At 45.1% G+C, this 22,249-nt stretch overlaps 2 protein-coding genes across 3 annotated transcripts; one reads left to right on the plus strand and one right to left on the minus strand.

The window, feature by feature from the left end:
* Window positions 1-463: 463 nt before the first annotated feature.
* ap5m1 (adaptor related protein complex 5 subunit mu 1) lies at window positions 464-3,616 on the minus strand. 2 transcript variants are annotated; one of them, XM_014210821.3, is made up of 8 exons: window positions 3,329-3,616; window positions 2,503-3,163; window positions 2,158-2,385; window positions 1,915-2,054; window positions 1,638-1,723; window positions 1,399-1,511; window positions 1,222-1,318; window positions 464-1,109 (listed from the first exon to the last, which is right to left on the minus strand). In XM_014210821.3, exons 1-8 carry the CDS (start codon window positions 3,394-3,396, stop codon window positions 1,027-1,029), a joined length of 1,476 nt encoding a protein of 491 aa, XP_014066296.2. In that variant the 5' UTR covers window positions 3,397-3,616; the 3' UTR covers window positions 464-1,026. The 2 variants fall into 2 exon arrangements, with proteins under 2 accessions (XP_014066296.2, XP_045579437.2); XM_045723481.2 differs by having other exon boundaries at window positions 2,503-3,191; window positions 3,329-3,586.
* A 434-nt stretch (window positions 3,617-4,050) lies between these two features.
* Window positions 4,051-21,367, plus strand: exoc5 (exocyst complex component 5). Its single transcript, NM_001165325.1, is given in 18 exon segments — window positions 4,051-4,167; window positions 6,812-6,906; window positions 8,751-8,898; window positions 9,128-9,322; window positions 10,705-10,769; window positions 11,034-11,062; window positions 11,162-11,271; window positions 11,495-11,539; window positions 11,679-11,819; window positions 11,912-11,994; window positions 12,496-12,705; window positions 13,339-13,486; window positions 15,264-15,372; window positions 15,529-15,649; window positions 18,476-18,562; window positions 18,671-18,779; window positions 18,946-19,161; window positions 19,318-21,367. Coding segments are annotated over 18 exon segments (2,127 nt in total). The 5' UTR covers window positions 4,051-4,140; the 3' UTR covers window positions 19,507-21,367.
* The last annotated feature ends 882 nt before the right edge of the window (window positions 21,368-22,249 follow it).

Consider the following 22,249-nt stretch of genomic DNA (forward strand, 5'->3'; position numbering starts at 1 on the left):
CCTACCCTTTCACATCCCAAGCCCCATCTCCCACAGTACCTCAGCTCCAGCCGACGACAAGGCCCCAGCTGCTAATTATCTGGCTGATGGAAAGGCACTGAAGTGGGACTGTCAGAGCTAGGGGTGGCCCCTCTCTTTAAAGAGATGTGGCCAGTGGAGTGGGATGTCCAAACATTTCCAAAATATAGGAACTGGCAGCATCAATAAATACAAATGTACACAAATGCAGACATTATTGTATTAACGTCAATATTTATTAGCAATATTCTAGATTCTCTTTCCAGTACAAATACTCTTTAGTAAGATTCAGTTGAATAACCATTATCTGTATTTAAAGCTAGAATCCTTAGTAGCTACATCCATTTCTGAACATACATTAATGATATATACATTTATACCCATTGATTCTTGAAGAATATAACTTATAAATGACTCATGAACTTAATTCAACAGTCATACCCCATTAGAACCAAAAATATAAGATTGTTTACAAACATCGGAGTAAAGCAATGTAAAAAGAAAACACTGTATAGCCTCAAAACATAGTAAAAAATATTATTTTGATATCATGGATAGTCAGTCCTTGCAACCATAGCAATGTCTATGATTTTGGGAGTGGTTACATTTCTCCAGGCCCATCCCTCAGCTTTTTACCAAAACAGAGGTGGGGTGAACACTTTGTTATTGTTTCAATTAAGGATTCTAGCTTTAAGGCATATTCTTTCACTGAAAATTGATTGGTCTGTTCAGTACGGATGAGAAACTGCATTTTGCATCTTAGATGAGACCAAGGCTGTCAGAACAACAGCAGATACAAGCCATTCAGTTACAGCACTTTGACCATTGTGTTCATAATGTTGTATGCTGTTTGTTACACAGATTCAAACCTTGTCACCAGAATCCAAAGCAGTGTCTGTTGTCCTGCAATGATCTTATGCTCTGGAGATCCATCATGTGTTTGGCCCATCCCAGAAATGGACGAAGTAGTCATTTCCTCAATGCTGGTCTATACTGTACAGTTCCATCCTACAGCATCATGTGTCCAGAGGACACTGGTGCAGTTCCAGTTGAGTTCCAGATAAAGTATTCTGAGGATAACAACTCCCGGGCTGCAGAGAGAAGAGAGAACGCACATTCAGGCTTCACAAATACATATTTTTCATATATATATTTTCATAGAAAATAATTAAACCGGCATTAGAACCCAAATCTCTCACTCACATGTGACTATACGAGGTTTTGCAGAGGAATAGACCTGCACTGAATGCTGGTCCACACAGCATCCAGACAGAGTCAAGTCTGGCACTCGGAAGTACAACTGAAAAACATGAAGGAAAAGTTTTTCTGGTATGTTTAGTTTTAGAAGCATCTCCAATGTCTAGAAAGAATCTGACTTACTTTGATGTAGGCTGTAAGGTCTGTGCAGAGAGGATCTGTAGGTCCTGGGAACTCCCCTGAAAAACTCACACTGCCCTCTAGTGACACCTCGCGGGACTTGGGGAACTTCTGGCCTAAAGAGTGGCAGGGCAGAATATGCACGTTGTTTTTCCATAAACAAAGGGTATTTGAAACTTAAATATGTGGTACACTGGGTCATTGCACAGTGTAAATGTTGTCCCCAGACCAATGAGACGTACCGAGGACCCAGACCAGCAGGTTCTTCTCCTTGGACACCTCCAGCTGTCCTGAGCTCACTTTCACATCCACACTACCCATCTGGTCCCTGCAACGACACAGAGGTCAGAGGTTAAACGTAACCTCAAGTCAAGATGTGTTTCTTTACAAGATTCCAGAAACACTGCATTTCAAGCAACACTAGAAGGGATGATTATGTGTAATAAGCTACTATATTGACATCAGGAAGTGCATCATCAATGTGAGATGTTATGCATTGTTTATATATGCATAGGTTACCTGTTAAAAAACGGCAGATGTGCCTCACAGTACTCAAAGCTGTTCCTCACACTCTCGTGAAGTTTGAGACTCACAGTAATACGCAACTGGTTGTCATCATTCTTCAGCTGATAGGTGCCTAGGATGGGAGGCACGGGGACCTGAGAAAATACATCATTCAATCTGACAAGAGATGAAGACAGCAATGTATGAAGGAGTGAATGCATGTATTTAGCTATTTTTACAAGCTCTGGACTTGTGTACCTGAGATGTGTAGCTGCAGAGCCTGAAAGGCTCAAGAGGAGGGGAGAAGGGGAACTTGTATGGGCCAGAGAAGGCAGAGCTGTCACAGTCCTCAACACTCATGGCAGTCAGAACACTGGCATCCAGTGAAGACACAGAAGGGTGGACCAGGACATCCATCAGTGGTGAGCCATTGGGTGGCAGGGTGAGAGTGACCGTCACATTGGGAAGGACCCCTTCCACTTCACACTGATGACACAAAGGGAAAAAGCACAAATGGGTTAGAGAGAATGAGTAGACAGCAGAAGGTAACAAGAAACTTCAGCATTACATTACCATAGACATAGACAGTATCACTGTGCTCACCTTGCAAGTCACTGTGCCATAGACATCCCAGAGGTCCTGCCTGTTTCGGTTTCCATACTGCATGGAGCGCACCATCTCCGTTAGAGCCACATTCACCACAGCCCGACCACGGTGCACCCCTGTTTTCCAGGCTGGCTGTTTCTGGGTCCCTGCAGGAGTGGGCATTGCTGATGCCGATGAGGCCCCTGGCTGAGGGATGTCCAGTGGGGTCCCGAGGGGGCAGATCTGCAGGAGGATAGAGGGCATCATGGCCAGGCGAGAGGCCAGCCCCTCTCTGTCAGGCTTACTCCCAGACCCACAGAGGAAAGCCTGCAGGCCTGCCAACAGTGAGAGGCCCTGGGAGACAGAGAACAAGCTGGCCAGAGGAGGCCGGGGATCAGCGGGGGCATCCACCATGGCCAGACAGGCCAGGATCAGAGGCCCCTGGGAGATGACCAACACAGGCCAAAGGACCCCTCCACTGGGGCCTTCTACATGGAGCTCCAAGGCTGGTGAGCGCTGCTGGTGGAGACAGTCATCTCGTAGAGCCACATAAGGTTTGTCAGAGTCAGAGAGGCCCAGCTCAGTGAGTAGGAGCTGGAGCACAGTGCCATCTTCTGGGACAGACACATACAATGAGCCGGCCATACACTTAACACGCTGCTCCACTGTTGGGTATCGCCTGTGTGAGAAGCCATCACTTTTACCTACTATGTACATAGCCAAAACAGCAATACGGGACAGGTGTGAAATAACATATATATAAATATAACACATATATAAATATAACACATATATATAACATGATGACATTATATTTTACGCACACAGGAAAAACATTACAAACCTGGAAAAGCGCACTACTACAGATTCTCCCCTCTCGTAAGATATAATCCACAATGCCCTCACACTCATTTTGTCCAGAAAAAAATGCCTGTGATTGATAGGTTATGCATACATATGATAACCACGTTTCTTCGGTGATAGATCTACGAGGGAAATATTAAAGTAGTCCAACAAAGGGGGACATTTAGCCTCATTTTAAACTTGCACGACTGAGTTTTCATCGATATTCTATTCTGTTTTCGTTGCAAAATTAACTTCCTATTTGTACAATCATGTGACAGCCTGAACCAATCAGGATACTTTTGCGCATGTGTGTTTACGCAGTGTACTTTCCGGGGTGTCACTCGTTACCACAGCCACAAAGTCAAAAATGAATTGTTTTTGTTACATTTTGCTATTCATTTAAGGTTAGGCATAAGTTTAGCAGTGTGGTTAGGTTTAAAATCAGATTTTGATAAGAGAAATTGTAAGCGGGGTTTAGTCATACTAATGGACACGCTCGACATTGCAGCCAACTTTAAAGGCGAGTCGAGACTGACTGATTTACACATTCCCTTGCGTCCTAAATACTGCTCAATATTATTGATCGATTAGTCAGTCAGTCACAATTAACCCATGATACACCACGGGTTTGACGCTCTCGAATACGGCCTATGGCCATGGTTGTGGAAACTAGTGACGACCCGGAAGTAGAGCTGTTAAATTTATCAACAAAGGGCAAAACAGAAATCCAGCTGATCAATTAGTCGGTTGTCATACCTGACTGTTGGTTTGCCTAAACTGCAATTTGTACATTGCAGATCTAAGTAGAACATGGCAACGACTCCTCAACTATTCGAGGTAAAATAAACTGTATGTTCCCTTGGCCTTTGCTTGGGCTAGCTGACTGCTAACTTTAGTGATAGCTAGCTAGGAGGAGAAGTATGAGCTAGCCAACCGCCTGTTTAAACGTTAGATGAGTAGCGTTAGTTGAAATGTAAAATTTATTATTTTAGGCTAACTAGCTAGCCAGATATAGCTATAAGGATTGGAAATTGTGCCTCAGCTAGGAAGTTGCCTTGCCAGCAGATCCGACCCGCTTGCTTACAGCTGCACTAAGGTCGGATAGGCTTCCTCTGTAGGTTAACACACCACGGAGCCAGCGCGAGGTAAGGCTCGGAAAACGTACTTCAAAACAGGGATGAGAAATGCGGTGTACTCCGAATTGTCCCAACATCCCAACTGTTACACCGATAAAATTCGGAGTATAACGCATTTCCCAGGATTGAGGTACGTTTTCCAGCTCCGCGGTGTCTTAGCCAACACAGGAATCCGACCCCAGGCCTAGCGCAGCTGTAAACAAGCGGGTCAGATCTGCTGGTTAGGAAGTTGCCCTGCTGTCCATCAGCTAACTACGTTACCGTTTGCTAGCTATTTTGCACTGACAGCTAGCTAACAAAGCTAGCTACTGTAGTGTTTACCCAGGCAGATGTTGACGATGTGATCATTTGTCAATCATGATGTATGTTGACTAGAGGGTTATACTACAAAGTAGGTTCAGTGAGTTAGCCAGCTAACTTTGATAAACAACCAGAAATAATTCTTTTTGGTTAATTAAGAAAGCTAAACTCATGTGTTTTTGGATGTTGAGCCCATTTCAAGTTATTTTAGAGCATTTAGACAAGTTAGCTGGTTAACTCATTGAACTTGATTTGTAGTATACCCCTCAGCTGTACCTTAATGATTAGTGATTGTTACCAAAGTTACCTCTAGCTCTGGGGCAAAGTACGGCCCTTAGGCCATATCCGGCCCGCTGGTCACTTCAATCTGGCCCGCAAGACATATTACATTTATTATATATTATTTATTTTTTTAAACATTTTTTTATCCCCAATTTCGTCGTATCCAATTGGTAGTTACAGGCTTATCCCATTGCTGCAACTCCCGTAGGGACTTGGGAGAGGCGAAGGTCGAGAGCCATGCGTCCTCCGAAACACGACCCAGCCAAGCCACACTGCTTCCTGACACAATGCCTGCTTAGCCCGGAAGCCAGTCGCACCAATGTGTCGGAGGGAACACTGTACACCTGGCTACAGTGTCAGCGTGCATACGCCCAGCCCGCCACAGGAGTCGCTAGAGCGTGATAGGACAAGGAAATCTCGGCCTGTCAAACCCTCTCCTAACCCGGATGATGCTGGGCCAATTGTGCACCGCCTCATGGGTCTCCCAGTCACGGGCCTGCTGTGACACAGCCTGGGATTGAACCCGGGTCTGTAGTGACACCTCAAGCACTGCGATGCAGTGCCTTAAACCGCTGCACCACTCGGGAGGCCTCCGCAAATTGATTGCGTCCCTCCGTTGAATTTCAAAACCCTGATGTGGTCCTCGAGCCAAAAAGTTTGCCCACCCCTGCTCTAGCTGCTCTATGTCGTGTGTTATTGCCTAAGTTACTGGTTTACAGTAGCATTGGCTAGGTAGCTTGTCACGCCCCTAGTTATCAGTGTTGGGGAGTAGTGAACTAGCTACCTTGTTCACCTAGTCATTTAATGACATTTTGCAATAGCTTGGTGGTGGTTGAACTAAATTCAAATCTTGGTAGTTAATTACTTTTTTGCCATGTTTTGGTGTAGCTAACTACTGTAACTGCACGCTAATTTTTTGCAAAAAGAAAAGATGGGTGAAGAAGGAAAGAATTTCCTTTATTTTTTGTCATCAAACCTACCTAATTCTCACTTGAAACACTTTGTGTGCCTAATTCTAACTTTGTGTTAAATAGGCTAAATCATACATTCTGTTAACATCTGACTATATGGATCTGTTCTTGCAATTTGTAGTATATGACATTTCAGATTTAGATATGTTATTTTTATCACGAAGTAGTTTGGAAGAAGTTAACTATTTTTTTCTAAATAACTTTAGCTAAGTAAACTATATTTCTCTTAAGGGTAGCTTAACTTCAGTGTGAAGTAATTGGTAGCTTGGTAAACTGTGCAGCGGGCTAAGGCACTGCATTTCAGTGCAGTCCCATAGGGCGGCCCACCATTGGCCCAGCGTCGTCCAGGTTTGGCCGGGGTAGGCCATCATTGTAAATAAGAATTTGTTCTTAACTGACTTGCCTAGTTAAAGGTTAAATAAAAAAACAGCAACTATATTTTCAGAGTAGCTTCCCCAAAACTGCTTGTTATAAGCATTGAAACCATGTAGCCAGCTAGCTACTTGAGTGCACCTGTAATCAATCGTTGACCATTTGACACAATAAGGGTTAATGTATGCCATGGTCTAGCCAACTCAACGATTTACGATGGAGTTGAGCAGCGACTAATGTGGGCGGATTGGAACTCCGACAGCACCCAAATATTAGCCCACAGTTATACAGTCGTGGAGTTGAGTTTAGTCGGCTAGCCAGGTTGCAGTATTGCTCATGTCACATCCCATGCTCACCAGTTATCTAAGAAAGTCTTGACAGGACAGAGATTGACACTGTCTGTGTGTGCTTGATCCACAGGAGCCCTTTGATGCAGATGAGTACATAGAGAGGTTGGCCTGGAGAACCCCTGGAGGAGGGTCCAAAGGCGGAGCTGAAGCATTCGACCCCAAAAGGTAGTCTTGTACTAAAGACATGGCTTTATTGAAAGTTACCGTAATCATGACTCTTCTTGACCTCTTTTCGAAAGACTAACTAACCCTAACCCCAACCACCTGCCTAATCTTGATCAACCAGCAGCCAATCCCCTGTCTTATTGCAGGTCCTTGTGCTTCCCCTTTTAAGACCCTTACCTTTGTTTCAGCCTTATCCCCCTTTCTTAAAGCTCTAGGCCCAACCATACAACAAGTTCTATTTAAACCTCTATTGAAGATAACTCGGAGGCAGTGCGTAATGGGAGGCTACCAAGCTCTGAGTCATACAGTAACTGACAGCAAGGAAATGAATGTGCATTGGGATGGGAGATGTCCCTAAGCTGAAGCCACTGCTGCGGGAATTAGCTAAGAGATTAAATACTCATCATTTTGGGACGTTTCTTAGTCTGTTAAATATGGTGCTGACTTACAACATTTGCTCCACAGTCCTCACTTTAAATGCAGCTGACGAAGCTCCCAGTTTGTAGAGCTTCATAAATCTGGGGACCCAAGAATTAAGCCCTCAATACTATGTCTAAATGTTAACTGAATGAGTGTAAGGTTAGTACAGTGGTCACCAACTGGTCGATCGCAATCTGCAAGGCATTCCTAGTCGATCACCAAACATTTCTGAAGAAAAGTCAACGATAAAGCCTTGCGCTCCTATATACATGTTTTATAAAAAGGCATCTTGCTCTGTTGGCAGTAGGTACATTTGATTCAGAAGTTCTGCGTGCCTGGTAGGCAAAGTGTTCCCATTTTGAACCACATTTCGTTTGTCTGGAGGGACAAACTCTGCCTACCCGGCAGACCAGGAAAGTTAAATCAAGTGTGCCTACTGCGCTGTCCAGTCTGTTAGCTAAAATCACTGTGCATACAGCTTCCACAGCAAAGTTTGATATTAGCCTAGGTGAGATTTCATAGCTTTTAAAACCTTGACCAGAGAGACTGTCAAAGAATATAGCAAAGAGCTGGTGTTTTTATGAGTGAGTTTCTGTTTTTATTCAACTCTTTTTCAAAACATAAATCTGCTTCCACTCACGCTGCAGCTCCAAGGAATGAGTATCGATAGACCTGCGTCTTTTATTAATTGCTCATTGTGTCTATTTTAATATCAAGGAATATTTCACTTTTTCTGGTCATATGCACAAATTCATGATGTTCCTGAGGCAGAAATATGATGCCCTCTCTCTGGTCAGTCTCACCGGAGGAAAGGAGAGAGCAGGGACTGTGAGAGGCAGACCCTTCTGCTGCTCTCTCCCTCCACTGAGACTGACCATCGGATGCAGGTACCATCACTCCAGTAAAATAAAAAAGCCAATTATTTAAATGTATACTCAGCTGTACCTCGCAAGTGATAGAACTGATCTATTTTGTTATCAAATCTCAAGTTTTGAAATATAATATGGTCTGAGAAGAACAATATTGTTAGGCCAAGCATAGCCAATATGCTGCGATAATGTATTAGGCCTACTGCACAAACCTCATTCCTACAGAACTGTTTTTTTATTGCATAGGCTTACAGTCATGTTTTTTTAAATGTTTTTTTAAAATCTGAGTTGTTGATCTTGGCTTGCATTTTGACCCCAAACGTGATCTTGACTCAAAGGCTGGTGACGACTGAGTTAGTAGGACAAATCCAACCCAAAATGACTCACCCATGCTAGTATACTAAAGCATTTTGTCTACCCTTTGTTTGCTGTGAACTTATGGCTGTAGATCAAGTTGAAGGCCAGCTTGTAAGTGAACTCATGGCTATGGAGTGTCTAGACCAATGTGAGGTAGGCCTGCAGTCTTTTAAAGCCCTTGTCCTGCTTCCCTCCTAGGCTGCTGGAGGAGTTTGAGAACCACATAGAGGAGCTGAAGCAGCTAGATGAGAAGATCCAGCGGCGGGTGGAGAAGCTGGAGCACCAGTGTCACAGAGAGGCCAAGGAGTTTGCCCACAAAGTGCAGGACTTACAGAGGAGCAACCAGGTCAGTTTCACGACACACTGGACCCACCACAACCTCAGATCCCCAGCCTTTTACTCTGTAGACAGGCACGTTTTGAAGAGAATGTCAGAGTCCAGTGTAATATAAAAGCATTATGACCCTTGCTACTTTTGGAAGCCCTGCCATCATGCAAGATTATTTTTATCCCCATTCATTAATCATGTCACACAATGTGCGACTTCTTTTTGCACAACTCTCTGTCTCCATACAGGTAGCCTTCCAGCACTTCCAGGAGTTGGACGAGCACATCAGCTATGTGGCCACCAAGGTGTGTCACCTTGGCGACCAGCTGGAGGGCGTGAACACGCCCAGGCAGAGGGCGGTGGAGGCACAGCGTCTCATGACCTACTTCAATGAGTTCCTGGATGGGGACCTGCGCAGTGATGTCTTCAACAACCCAGAGAAGGTCATGATACATACATTACCATTCGCCCTCATGTATTCTTACAGAGATTGACCTTTTTTGTTTTTCAAAAAAGAAAAAGATTGACCCTTGATAATAACCTCTACAGCAGTGAAAGATGTTAAGAACTGAAATAAGTCAATGAACAGGATTGAGGTAACCACACATTTTAATTTGTGGAATTGATCCCTTTAGTTGGATCCCTTAGCTAATTTGGATTAATCAACTGGCCTTTGCTTCTTGACAATAGCTAGAGGATTGACTACCATGGATGTCAACATGCTCATGTCTGTCTTAATCGCATTAATTAATTGCAAGGTGTGAGAGAGACCCCTTATTTATTTTTTTATTTTTTTGCTATTGACGGGCTTGGTCATCACTATTTTGCCCTACTACAGCTAAATGTGGCATGGGAAAGCATATCAAAATATATTTCTTATGGGAAAAAACTGGGCCTAATTAATCTAGATTTCCTATAAGAGTTCAAAGCCATTTGAGCGACCTCACTATCAACCCTCAAAAGTTTGATTGGGGATTGTCAAAACAGTTTAAGAGCAAGTGGGGATACTGTAATCAAAGCAAGCGGAGAGTCTGGAGGTCAATCTCAGAGACGGGACCTGGAGATGGGATGGGAATGCTTCCAGAGAGGCATGGTGGGAATATCGGACAGATCCCTTTTCCTGAGCATACCTCCAGATGAGGGGGAAAGAGGAAAGCTGCGAGTGAATAGCTGAAGGGGGAAGGCTCTGCTAATCCTTCTGAAAGGGAGGGCTGGGCCGCCAGCGTGGAGACAAGTGCTGCTAAACCCTGACTGCAGAGAGACGGCTACATTACTTACATGGGATTTAGCTAATCTTAGCTGGGGGACAGATACTTAGAAAACCTTTGCCGCGCAGAAAGGCTGGATCCTCCTCATGGGAGTGGAGTAATGATGTTAGCTGAGGCAGGCATCTGCGGGAACAGAAGAGTTGCGGACGGCGGGCCTTTACTAGGTCTGGGGTTTTCAGCCAGCGTGTATGTCGGGGAGGGGAGTGGGGGGGTTCTCGACAGGGCCCATTTTTTTTGAGAGATATCCCTGGCCGGACAGATTATTGAAGGCGATTTAGGCTCCTGTGGGATTAGAGCCCATTCAGAGGAGGCATGCCAATAAAGAGTTAGATATGCTGCTAACCCAGGGCTGCTGCCACGGATGCTGTTAGCCAGGTGAGCGGCGGCTGCTTGTTATCAGCTCCATGGTGTACGAGGAGGAGGAGGAGGGCTGGTTTAACATGATCTCCTAAATGGAGATGCTGCTACTGTTGGTCTGCTCTCTGTTTGGGTGTTCATTTCTTATGTTTCTCTCTCTCCCTCCCCGACTCCTTCCCCCCTATTTCTCCCTCTCCCAGATTAAGGAAGCTGCTGATATCATTCAGAAGTTGCATCTCATAGCACAGGAGCTGCCGTTTGACAGGTGAGTAGTCCTGGAGGCAGCTTTACACGAGCTCTGTGGTACAATGTAAACAGTATCGGTGCCTCCAGCCCAACCAGACTAGTTTTGTAAATGTTATGTTGCATTAACTAGTGTTTCTGAGGGAGAGAATACATTTCACTTCAAGTCAGAGGGACTACAAATACAACACATCATGCAAGATTACATTGACATCATTTTGGGTTTGAGTCTTTTTAATCTCCGTTATCCTCTTTGGTGAATGCCTTTATTCTTGTCCTCTAACAGGTTTGCAGATGTCAAGGCCAAGATTGCAAGTGAGTGGTTGCATTCAAAATGACCTTTGTTGCTGATTGATCAACGAGTGATAACACAGCCATGCTCAGAAAGGCAACTAAATCTGAATGTGCGTCTAGGTAAATACCACGACCTGGAGCGCCAGCTGATCCAGGAGTTCACGGCGGCCCAGCGTAGAGGCGAGATTGGACGCATGCGGGAGGTCGCCGCAGTCCTCTTACATTTCAAGGTGACCCACAAACACTGGACTGTTTTGATATGTCTCCATATTAAGGAAAGATTAGTGTTATTGTTTGAGCTGTGTATGTGTAGTAGTAGTGCATATTGTAACTTACAAATATGCACTTGTATCTCATTTAGCGTCTATGCAACCATGCATCGTTTGTTCTTTGGAGATGTTGGATTGTGGTAGTGATGCAGGTGTGATTGTGACATGTCTTTGTTTCCTGCAGGGCTATGCACACTGTGTAGATGTTTACATCAAGCAGTGTCAGGAGGTGAGTGTGCAGTGTTCAGTTGAACATGAACCCTTTTATAACAGTTTAGTATAGACTACCTGTGCGCTTCTGTTGTAGTCTCACCACAAGTTGTAGTCCTGAGGTCTGTAATTAACTCTGTGTGTGTGTGTGTGTTCAGGGAGCGTACATGCGTAGTGACGTGTTTGAAGACACGGCCCTCCTCTGCCAGCGAGTCAACAAGCAGGTGGGAGAGGTCTTCCAGAGCCCCGAGACCGTCATGGCCAAACTCATCCAGAACATCTTTGAGAACAAACTACAGGTATAGTGAACAATATCTGCCACTAGATTTGCCAGATAATATCTTCTCTGACCCAGTTCTGTTGGACTGACTGAGCAGCTTTGTGTTTCCAGGCTCACGTGAAAGAGAAGCTGGACGAGACCCGCCGCTCTGACATAGAACAATACCTCAAAAACCTCTATGACCTCTACACCAGGTAATATGTCTGTTCACCTTTGAACTCTCACTCTTAAAGGTCCAATGCAGTCTTTTTAAAAGTTTTCTATCTCGATACCAAATCATTTCTGGCTAACAATACGTACCTTACGGTGACTGCTTTAAATTAAAGCAATTTCTCAATCAATAACTTTGCTTGGTCTGTCTGGGAGTGGACTGAGTGGGGAGGGGAAAACTGAAAACTAGCTGATATTGGCAGAGAGGTTTGGAACTCTCTAATTGGTCTATTAACTTATTTACCACCTGGTGATGTGAACAGGCAGGCCAAAACTCCATCCCACCACAACAGGTTGACATTTCAGGCAATCTTTTCAGCTCTTACTAAAAGGGAATTATCATCATTTTCAAAGTATTTTTGCAACCTCATAGTGTGGAAATATATATAAAACACAGGAGATCAAGTTTTTGACTGCACTGGGCCTTTAATACCTCATACCCTCCGGTCTGACCATTGCTAAACTTGGCAACCCTGTGTCTCCAGGACGACAGCCTTGGCGTCCAAGCTAACAGAGTTCAACCTGGGCTCAGACAAACACACGTTCCTGTCCAAGCTCATCAAGAACATCTTCTCCACCTATCTGGAGAGCTACATTGAAATGGAGAAAGATTACCTCCGCACACGCAGCGCCGTGATCCTGCAACGCTACTACGACTCCAAGAACCACCAGAAACGCCCACTGGGTGGGGGCAGGTAGGAAGTGACTGACCACCTCTACCCTAGTGCCCCCTGACTCTCTCCTCTCTCCTCCGTCTTCTCCCTTTACCCTAAACTTCCTTGTCCGCCTTGGTGTCAGACCTGTGTTGTATTAAATAGTTAAATGGATTTAAATAGTACATCCCTCATCTCTCCACTCCTCATATCAAGGTCCTGTCTTTGAGTTCAGACTCCTCCCTTTCCCTTAATGTTGTAATGGTGAGGGAGTTGGGTTAATGTCCCGGGTATGCCCCAGGTGAAGCCGGGCTGCCTCCCGGGCGTCAGCCAGGTGCCCTGTTTTGGCCGACGACATAGTCTGCTCAAAACAAAAGTGGCGTAGTTTAGGCACTTGGAGAAATTAGTACGATTCTGTGTTTTCACATGCAAACGTGGTTACTTTTGATGAAAAGGCTTTACCCGCCTTCCCAATTAACTTTTTTGAAAATTTAAACATTTTATGGAGAAAAAAGAAAGTGGTGTATTTCTGAATGATGCACTATGCTGCCTTGTTGACGACATGACAGAGGTGCAGATTTCGCTTCGATTTGATAAGGGCACTCCTCCGTTCACGTCACGGGCCATAGCCCGGTGTACTTAATCAAACTCCCTCAATGTAAACCCCCCCCCCAGTATCCAGGAGCTGAAGGAGCGGATCAGACAGCGCACCAACCTGCCATTGGGGCCCAGCATCGACACCCACGGGGAGACCTTCCTGTCCCAGGAGGTGGTGGTCAACCTGCTGCAGGAGACACGCCACGCCTTCGAGAGGTGCAACAGGGTGAGGCTGCTACGCTGCCCCCTACAGGAGAGACAATAACACTGACTGCAGTGATGTCACAGTCTGTACTGAATTATCATAACAGGATCCTTTTGGTCACAGTGATCATACAGTTGAAATCGGAAGTTTACATACACTTAGGTTGGAGTCATTAAAACTCGTTTTTCAACCACTCCATACATTTCTTGTTAACAAACTATAGTTTTGGCAAATAGGTTAGGACATCTACTTTGTGCATGACACAAGTCATTTTTCCAACAATTGTTTACAGACAGATTATTTCACTTATAATTCACTGTATCACAATTCCAGTGGGTCAGAAGTTTACATACACTAAGTTGACTGTGCCTTTTAACAGCTTGGAAAATTCCAGAAAATTTTGTCATGGCTTTAGAAGCTTCTGTTTGGCTAATTGACATCATTTGAGTCAATTGGAAGTGTAGCTGTGGATGTATTTCAAGGCCTACCTTCAAACTCAGTGCCTCTTTCCTTGACATTATGGGAAAATCTAAAGAAATCTGCCAAGATCTCAGAAAAAAAATGTGTAGACCTCCACAAGTCTGGTTCTTCCTTGGGAGCAATTTCCAAACGCCTGAAGGTACCACGTTCATCTGTACAAACACCATGGAACCACGCAGCCGTCATACCGCTCAGGAAGGAGACACATTCTGTCTCCTAGAGATGAACGTACTTTGGTGCGAAAAGTGCAAATCAATCCCAGAACAACAGCAAAGGACTTTGTGAAGATGCTGGAGGAAACGGGTACAAAAGTATCTATATCCACAGTTAAACGAGTCCTGTATTGACATAACCTGAAAGGCCGCTCAGCAAGGAAGAAGCCACTGCTCCAAACCGCCATAAAAAAGCCAGACTACGGTTTGCAACTGCACATGGGGACAAAGATCGTACTTTTTGGAGAAAAATCCTCTGGGCTGATGAAACAAAAATAGAACTGTTTGGGCATAATGACCATCATTATGTTTGGAGGAAAAAGGGGGCTGCTTGCAAGCCGAAGAACACCATCCCAACCGTGAAGCACAGGGGTGGTAGCATCATGTTGTGGGGGTGCTTTGCTGCAGGAGGGACTGTTGCACTTCGCAACATAGATGGCATCATGAGGCAGGAAAATTATGTGGATATATTGAGACAACGTCTCAAGACATCAGTCAGGAAGTCGCAAATGGGTCTTCCAAATGGACAATGACCCCAAGCATACTTCCAAAGTTGTGGCAAAATGGCTTAAGGACAACAAATTCAAGCTATAGGAGTGGCCATAACAAAGCCCTGACCTCAATCCTATAGAAACTTTGATGGCAGAACTGAAAAAGCGTGTGCGAGCAAGGAGGCCTACAAACCTGACTCAGTTACACCAGCTCTGTCAGGAGGAATGGGCCAAAATTCACCCAACTTATTGTGGGAAGCTTGTGGAAGGCTACCCGACACATTTGACCCAAGTCAAACAATTTAAAGGCAATGCTACCAAATACTAATTGAGTGTATGTAAACTTCTGACCCACTGGGAATGTGATGAAAGAAATAAAAGCTGAAATAAATCATTCTCTCTCTACTATTATTCTGACATTTCACATTCTTAAAATAAAGTGGTGACCCTAACTGACCTAAAACAGGGAATTTTTACTTGGATTAAATGTCAGGAATTGTGAAAAACTAAGTTTAAATGTATTTGGCCAAGGTGTATGTAAATGAGGCCTTTGCAGTAGATCCCTGTAGAGTGCTGAGAGTAAATCAGGTCCTGTCTCTGTGTGTTGTGAACCAGCTCTCCGATCCCTCGGACCTGCCCAAGAACGCCTTCTCCATCTTCCTGCTGCTGGTGGAGCACCTGTGTGTTGACCACATTGACTACGCACTGGAGATCGGCCTTTCCGGTACACACAACTCTCACTAACTGTCACTAACACAGTAAAGGTCGCAAAACATTTTAGAAACATTGATTAAATCCTTTTTATGTGTGGGTGTAAAATGAATCTTCTCTTGTGCCTTTTTAAATGGAAAGTGTTTGTTTCTCTCGCCTCTCTCTACAGCCATTCCATCAGCTGATGCCAAGAATGCCAACCTTTACTTCCTGGATGTAGTTCAGCAGGCCAACACCATCTTCCACCTGTTTGATAAGCAGTTCAACGACCACCTCATGCCTCTTATCAGGTTTGCATAGGGCGTGTCCTGTCAATCACACCTATCCCCCTCGTTCCATACTGTAGTCTGTTGCTAGCACAGACTGGAATATGTTCCGGGATTCCTCCGATGGCATTGAGGAGTACACCACAGTCATTGGCTTCATCAATAAGTGCATCGATGACATCGTCCCTTCAGGGACCGTACATACCCCAACCAGAAGCCATGGAGTACAGGCAACATCCGCTGTGGTGGAATTATTGTAAACAAAAGGATACTTTTTGATTTCTTCAAAACAATCAAACTTTATTATTTAATTACTGCAGTTATGGAGCTGGTCGGTAATCACCCCTGAGAACTCAATGAGCGGATTTGAGCCACAGCATTTTATAGTGAAGTCCATCCTCCTGGATGTTCATGACAATAAACAGACGTATGGAATGGGTCACAAGGTTAAGATTTGTATGAAAGATACTTATAATTCACAGCAGACAGTATCTCATTATGTAGAGACCAGGGTCTAGCTCTGGAGTCGTCTCTCTCTGGTACCTTATAGAAAAGAAACATTAACTCATGTTCTGGAATGCGGTATCCCCAAGGACATCATATATCTCTCCCAGAGGCCCACTTTCAGTTCACACAGACACAATAGAGTTATAAGAACCCTCTATTTTGTTGCATAAAACAACCATTTGATACAATAAAAGTATTATAACAATCTTGCAATTTTGCTGTCACACCGCACTGAGCTAAAGGTTAGAGCTGCCGCTTTCAAGTAGCGGGACTCTAACCTGGAAGCTTATAAGAAATCCCGCTATGCCCTCCGACGAACCATCAAATAGGCAACGCGTAAATACAGGACTAAGATTGAATCGTACTACACCGGCTCTGACGCTCGTCGGATGTTGCAGGGCTTGCAAACCACAGACTACAAAGGGAAGCACAGCCGAGAGCTGCCCAGTGACACGAGCCTACTAGACGAGCTAAACAAGCCAATGTATGTAAAATCTTTAAACAGGTCAACATTCACAAGGCTGCAGGGCCAGACGGATTACCAGCACGTGTACTGCGAACATGCGCCGACCAACTGGCAAGTGTCTTCACTGACATTTTAAACCTCTCCCTGACTGAGTCTAATACCTACATGTTTTAAGCAGACCACCATAGTCCCTGTGCCCAAGAACACTAAGGTAACCTGCCTAAATGACTACAGACCCGTAGCACTTACGTCTGTAGCCATGAAGTGCTTTGAAAGGCTGGTCATGGCTCACATCAACACCATTATCCCAGAAACCCTAGACCCACTCCAATTTGCATACCACCCCAACTGATCCACTGATGAGGCAATCTCTATTGCACTCCACACTGCCCTTTCCCACCTGGACAAAAGGAACATCTATGTCAGAATGCTATTCATTGACTTAGCGTTCAACACCATAGTGCCCTCAAAGCTCATCACTAAGCTAAGGACCCTGAGACTAAACACCTCCCTCTGCAACTGGATCCTGGACTTCCTGACAGGCCGCCCCCAGGTGGTAAGGGTAGGTAACAACACATTCGCCACACTGATCCTCAACACACGGGCCCCTCAGGCGTGCGTGCTCAGTCCCCTACTGTACTCCCTGTTCACTCATGACTGCACGGCCAGGCACGACTCCAACACAATCATTAAGTTTGCCGACAACAGTGGGAGGCCTGATCAACGACGAGACAGCCTATAGGGAGGAGGTCAGAAACCTGGCAGTGTGGTGCCAGGACAACAACCTCTCCCGCAACGTGATCAAGACAAAGGAGATGATTGTGGACTGCAGGAAAAGAGGACCGAGCACGCCCCCATTCTCATCGACGGGGCTGTCCAGGCACACCAAGACAGTTGTGAAGAGGGCACGACAACCTATTCCCCCTCAGGAGACTGAAAATATTTGGCATGGGTCCTCAGATCCTCAAAAGGTTCTACAGCTGCACCATCGAGAGCATCCTGACTGGTTGCATCACTGCCTGGTATGGCAACTGCTCGGCCTCCGACCGCAAAGCACTACAGAGGGTAGTGCGAACGGCCCAGTACGTCACTGGGGCCAAGCTTCCTACCATCCAGGATCTCTATATCAAGTGGTGTGAAAGGAAGGCCCTAAAAATGGTCAGACTCCAGCCACCCCAGTCATAGACTGTTCTCTCTGCTACCACACGGCAAGCGGTTCCGGAGCGCCAGGTCTAGGTCCAAGAGGCTTCTAAACAGCTTCTACCCCCAAGCCATAAGACTCCTGAACATCTAATCAAATGGCTACCCAGACTATTTGCATTGCCCCCCTCCCCCCCTTTTACACCACTGCTACTCTCTGTTGTTATCATCTATGCATAGTCACTTTAATAACTCTACCTACATGTACATACTACCTCAACTAACCGGTGCCCCCGCACATTGACTCTGTACTGGTACCCCCCTGTATATAGTCTGGCTATTGTTATTTTACTGTTGCTATTTAATTACTTGTTACTTTTATTTCTTATTCTTATCCATATTTTTTTAACTGCATTGTTGGTTAGGGGCTCGTAAGTAAGCATTTCACTGTAAGGTCTACACCTGTTGTATTCAGCATTTCACTGTAACACCTGTTGTATTCGGCTCATGTGACAAATAAGATTTGATTTGTACTGTACACGATTACTGCCTCTTACGGTTTGATAGCCTCCAGTTGTTGTTGTTGTTGTTATTATTATTATTATTATTGTTATTATTATCATTATTATTCTTCACTAACAGGTAGCAACTCTGTAGCAAGTTTCATGTTTTCCACATACAGTTCTGTGTTACTTTGTATTACCTTTGACCTTTTATGGACCTTCTCTCTCCACCAGCTCTTCTCCCAAACTGACAGAGTGCCTGCACAAGAAGAAGGAGGTGATTGAACAGATGGAGGTGAAACTGGACACCGGCATAGACAGGTCAGTAAACCACAGTGTTTTAATGTTACCAACAACATCATGGGAAATTAGTGAATGTATTATATTGGTGTGTGAGGGGTGGTTGTCATGGCGTTGTCCTCTCTGCAGAACGCTGAACTGCATGGTGGGACAGATGAAGCACATCCTGGCTACGGAACAGAAGAAGACAGACTTCAGGCCTGAAGACGAGAACAACGTCATGATCCAGTGCACCGCAGTAAGTAGTGAACTGCACTCAGCCTCCACCCCTGGTCTCATATGCAAAGCAAAGAGAAACTGTAGTCGGATGAGTTTTAAAAAGTAAAAAAAATCAGTGCCATTTCACTCGACCTGTGACTCCTAACCTACACGGTCTGATACCCCTTCCTGCCTGTGCTCCCCAGGCCTGCTCCAAGGTGTGTGTGTACGTAAGTCGGCAGGTGGAGCGTGTGCGGAAGTCCATGGACGGTAAGAACGTGGACACAGTGCTGACGGAGCTGGGCGTGCGTTTCCACCGCCTCATCCACGAACACCTGCAGCAGTACAGCTACAGCTCCATGGGAGGCATGCTGGCCATCTGCGACGTGGCCGAGTACCGCAAAAGTGCCAAGGACTTCCGGGTGAGAGGTCACACCAGAGTTAGCATTACAGCTGTAGCAACAGTTTACATCATAATATTAAGCGCTAGTAATGCTACTGAGTTAATGCTAGCTAGCATACTGGCTTGAGTTGGATGTTGTAAAAGTTCTGTGTATGGTTGACTGTCTGTCCCGCAGGTTCCTTTGGTGCTGCAGCTCTTTGACACGCTCCACGCCTTGTGTAACCTCCTGGTGGTCGCCCCCGACAACCTCAAACAGGTTTGCTCCGGCGAGCAGCTCACCAACCTGGACCGGAACCTTCTGCATGCCTTCGTCCAGTTGAGAGTGGACTACCGCCAGGCCAGACTGGGACGCCACTTCAGCTAATAGCCCCAGTCCATGGGTCACTGTCCAGCCCTCTGTCCGTCCATCCATCCATCCAATCACCAGGCCCTATGATTTCACAAGATTCACCATAGAAACAGAATTCAGCCAACCTGGATGGAGTCTTCTCTGTTCTGAGTTAGTCTTTCATTCTCATCTGCAGTAGCACCTTTTGCTTGTTTGTCCGTCTTAGAGGCCAAGAAAGACCACTGCCATTCAGTTGGGCTACCTGATTTCTGCAATCCTGAGATGTATTGACTGAGCTGTCTTGTTTTTAAATACTAATCCACCAAACCAACGTAGAAGATTTTGCATATTGCCGGTAATATGGACCTTGATTTCCAAGATTTCTACTTTAAAATAAAGAGACGTTTTGATTGTGCCAAATATATGTTCTGTGGCTGCACTTGTCCACAGGAACAAATTCTAAAGCTGCAGTAAAGGGAAGGTTGAACTCTGCATAGCTCAGGCATGTCATGCAATGACTGACTGGAAACACCCACCCCTCAGAGAACTCCCAGAGGAATCTACTTTACTCTCACCACCACCACCATCTCTCTCATATCGCTCTCCCTTATCTCTCTCTTGCTCTCTCATACACTATATGTACCAAAGTATGTGTACACTCCTTCAAATTGGTGAATTCGGCCATTTCAGCCACACCCGTTGCTGACAGGTGTATAAAGCTGAGCACACAGCCATGCAATCTCCATAGACAAACATTGGCAGTAGAATTGCCTTATTGAAAAGCTCATTGACATTCAACGTGGCACCGTCATAGGATGCCACCTTTCCAACAAGTCAGTTTGTAAAATTTCTGCCCTGTTAGAGCTGACCCAGTCAACTGTAAGTGCTTTTAGTGGGAAGTGGAAACGTCTAGGAGCAATAACGGCTCAGCCGTGAAGTGGTAGGCCTCTAGACTATTCTGTGCTTCCATCTTTGTGGCAACAGTTTGGGGAAGGCCCTTTCCTGTTTCAGTATGACAATGCCCCCATGCACAAAGCGAACTCCATACAAAAATGGTTTCTTGATATCGGTGTGGAAGAACTTGACTGACTTGCACAGAGCCCTGACCTCAACCCTAGGGAAAACCTTGGGATGAATTGGAATGCCGACTGCCAGCCAGGCCTAATCGCCCAACATCAGTGCCTGACCTCACTATTGCTATTTTAGCTGAATGGATGCAAGTCCCCGCAGCAATGTTCCAACATCTAGTGGAAAGCCTTCCCAGAAGAGTGGAGGCTGTTATAGCAGCAAAGTGGGGACCAACTCCATTTTAATGCCCTTGATTTTGTAATGAGATGTTTGATAAGCAGGTGTCCACATACTTTTGGTCATTTACTGTATCTTTCTCTATATCTATATCTAACCAAGCCTGATATAGAGCTCTGCTGTGCCTGGCAGATAGTCACATGACCACCTCTCTCCGACCCCTGACCTCAGGGCAGAGGTGAGGGGTCATCACACTGCGCTGTGATCCCAGCTGTAAGTATGTCTGAGAACCACTCGGAGGTCCTGGGTGGTCTGTCTGTGGCTGGGATGACGGGTAATTGCCTAGATCGACACCTGTTCATCTACAGGGGCTTACGATCCATGCTTTGTGGCCTGAATCAGGGTCAGGACACAGTGAAATGTTGCTCTTCAGTGCTTAAGGAGATAATGAGTGAAAGTTAAGTGGACTTCACAGGGTATACAAGGCCAGGGAGGGTCAAGATCATTGTGCCTCGGCTCTCACATGGTGGTAATTGATTGTCAGTGTCAGTTAAGATCAAACCTGAAGTTCTATTGTCTTATGATAGGCTGTTCCCAGTGTACTGCTCTTGACCTTAATCAATGATTCATAATAAACGTTTTGTTTAATTAATGTCTTTACTTTTATCACAATCTTACTGGTTAATTTTCATAAACAATCAGTTGAGTTTGAAATGTTAGTACTCAGTGAGAGAGTAGGCTTGGTGCTGGAAGTGATAGATATATATACAGTGCCAGTCAAAAGTTTGGACATACCTACTCATTCAAGGGTTTTCATTTATTTGTACTATTTTCTACATTGTAGAATAATAGTGAAGACATCAGAACTATGAAATAACACATGGAACCAAAAAAGTGTTAAACAAATCAAAATATATTTTATATTCAAAGTAGCCACCCTTTGCATTGACAGCTTTGCACACTCTTGGCATTCTCTCAACCAGCTTCACCTGGAATGCTTTTCCAACAGTCTTGAAAGAGTTCCTACATATGCTGATCACTTGTTGGCTGCTTTTCCTTCATTCTACAGTCCAACTCATCTCAAACCATCTCAATTGGGTTGAGGTAGGGTGATTGTGGAGGCCAGGTCATCTGATGCAGCACTCCATCACTCTCCTTCTTGGTCACATAGACCTTACACAGCCTGGAGGTGGGTTGGGTCATTGTCCTGTTGAAAAACAAAAGATAGTCCCACTAAGCTCAAACCAGATGGGCTCCATGCTTCATGGTGGGAACCACACATGCGGAGATCATTCGTTCACCTACTCTGAGTCTCACAAAGACACAGTGGTTGGAACCAAAAATCTAACATTTTGACTCATCAGACCAAAGGACAGATTTCCACTGGTCTAATGTCCATTGCTTGTGTTTTTTGGCCCAAGCAAGTCTCTTCTTATTATTGGTGTCCTTTAGTAGTGGTTTCTTTGCAGCAATTCCACCATGAAGGCCTGATTCACACAGTCTCCCCTGAACAGTTGATGGTGAGATGTGGCTG

The sequence above is a fragment of the Salmo salar genome, chromosome 09 (assembly GCF_965601325.2).
Source record: "Salmo salar chromosome 09, fSalSal1, whole genome shotgun sequence".
NCBI classification, from domain to species: domain Eukaryota; kingdom Metazoa; phylum Chordata; class Actinopteri; order Salmoniformes; family Salmonidae; genus Salmo; species Salmo salar.

Coding starts and splice junctions, on each gene's coding strand:
- ap5m1 (XM_014210821.3), bottom strand. CDS start 3,396: ATGAGTGTGAGGGCATTGTGGATTATATCTTACGAGAGGGGAGAATCT. Junction 2,386..2,502: donor ATGGCACAGTGACTTGCAAG/GTGAGCACAGTG, acceptor TTGTGTCATCAG/TGTGAAGTGGAAGGGGTCCT. Junction 1,724..1,914: donor CATCTGCCGTTTTTTAACAG/GTAACCTATGCA, acceptor GTGTCGTTGCAG/GGACCAGATGGGTAGTGTGG.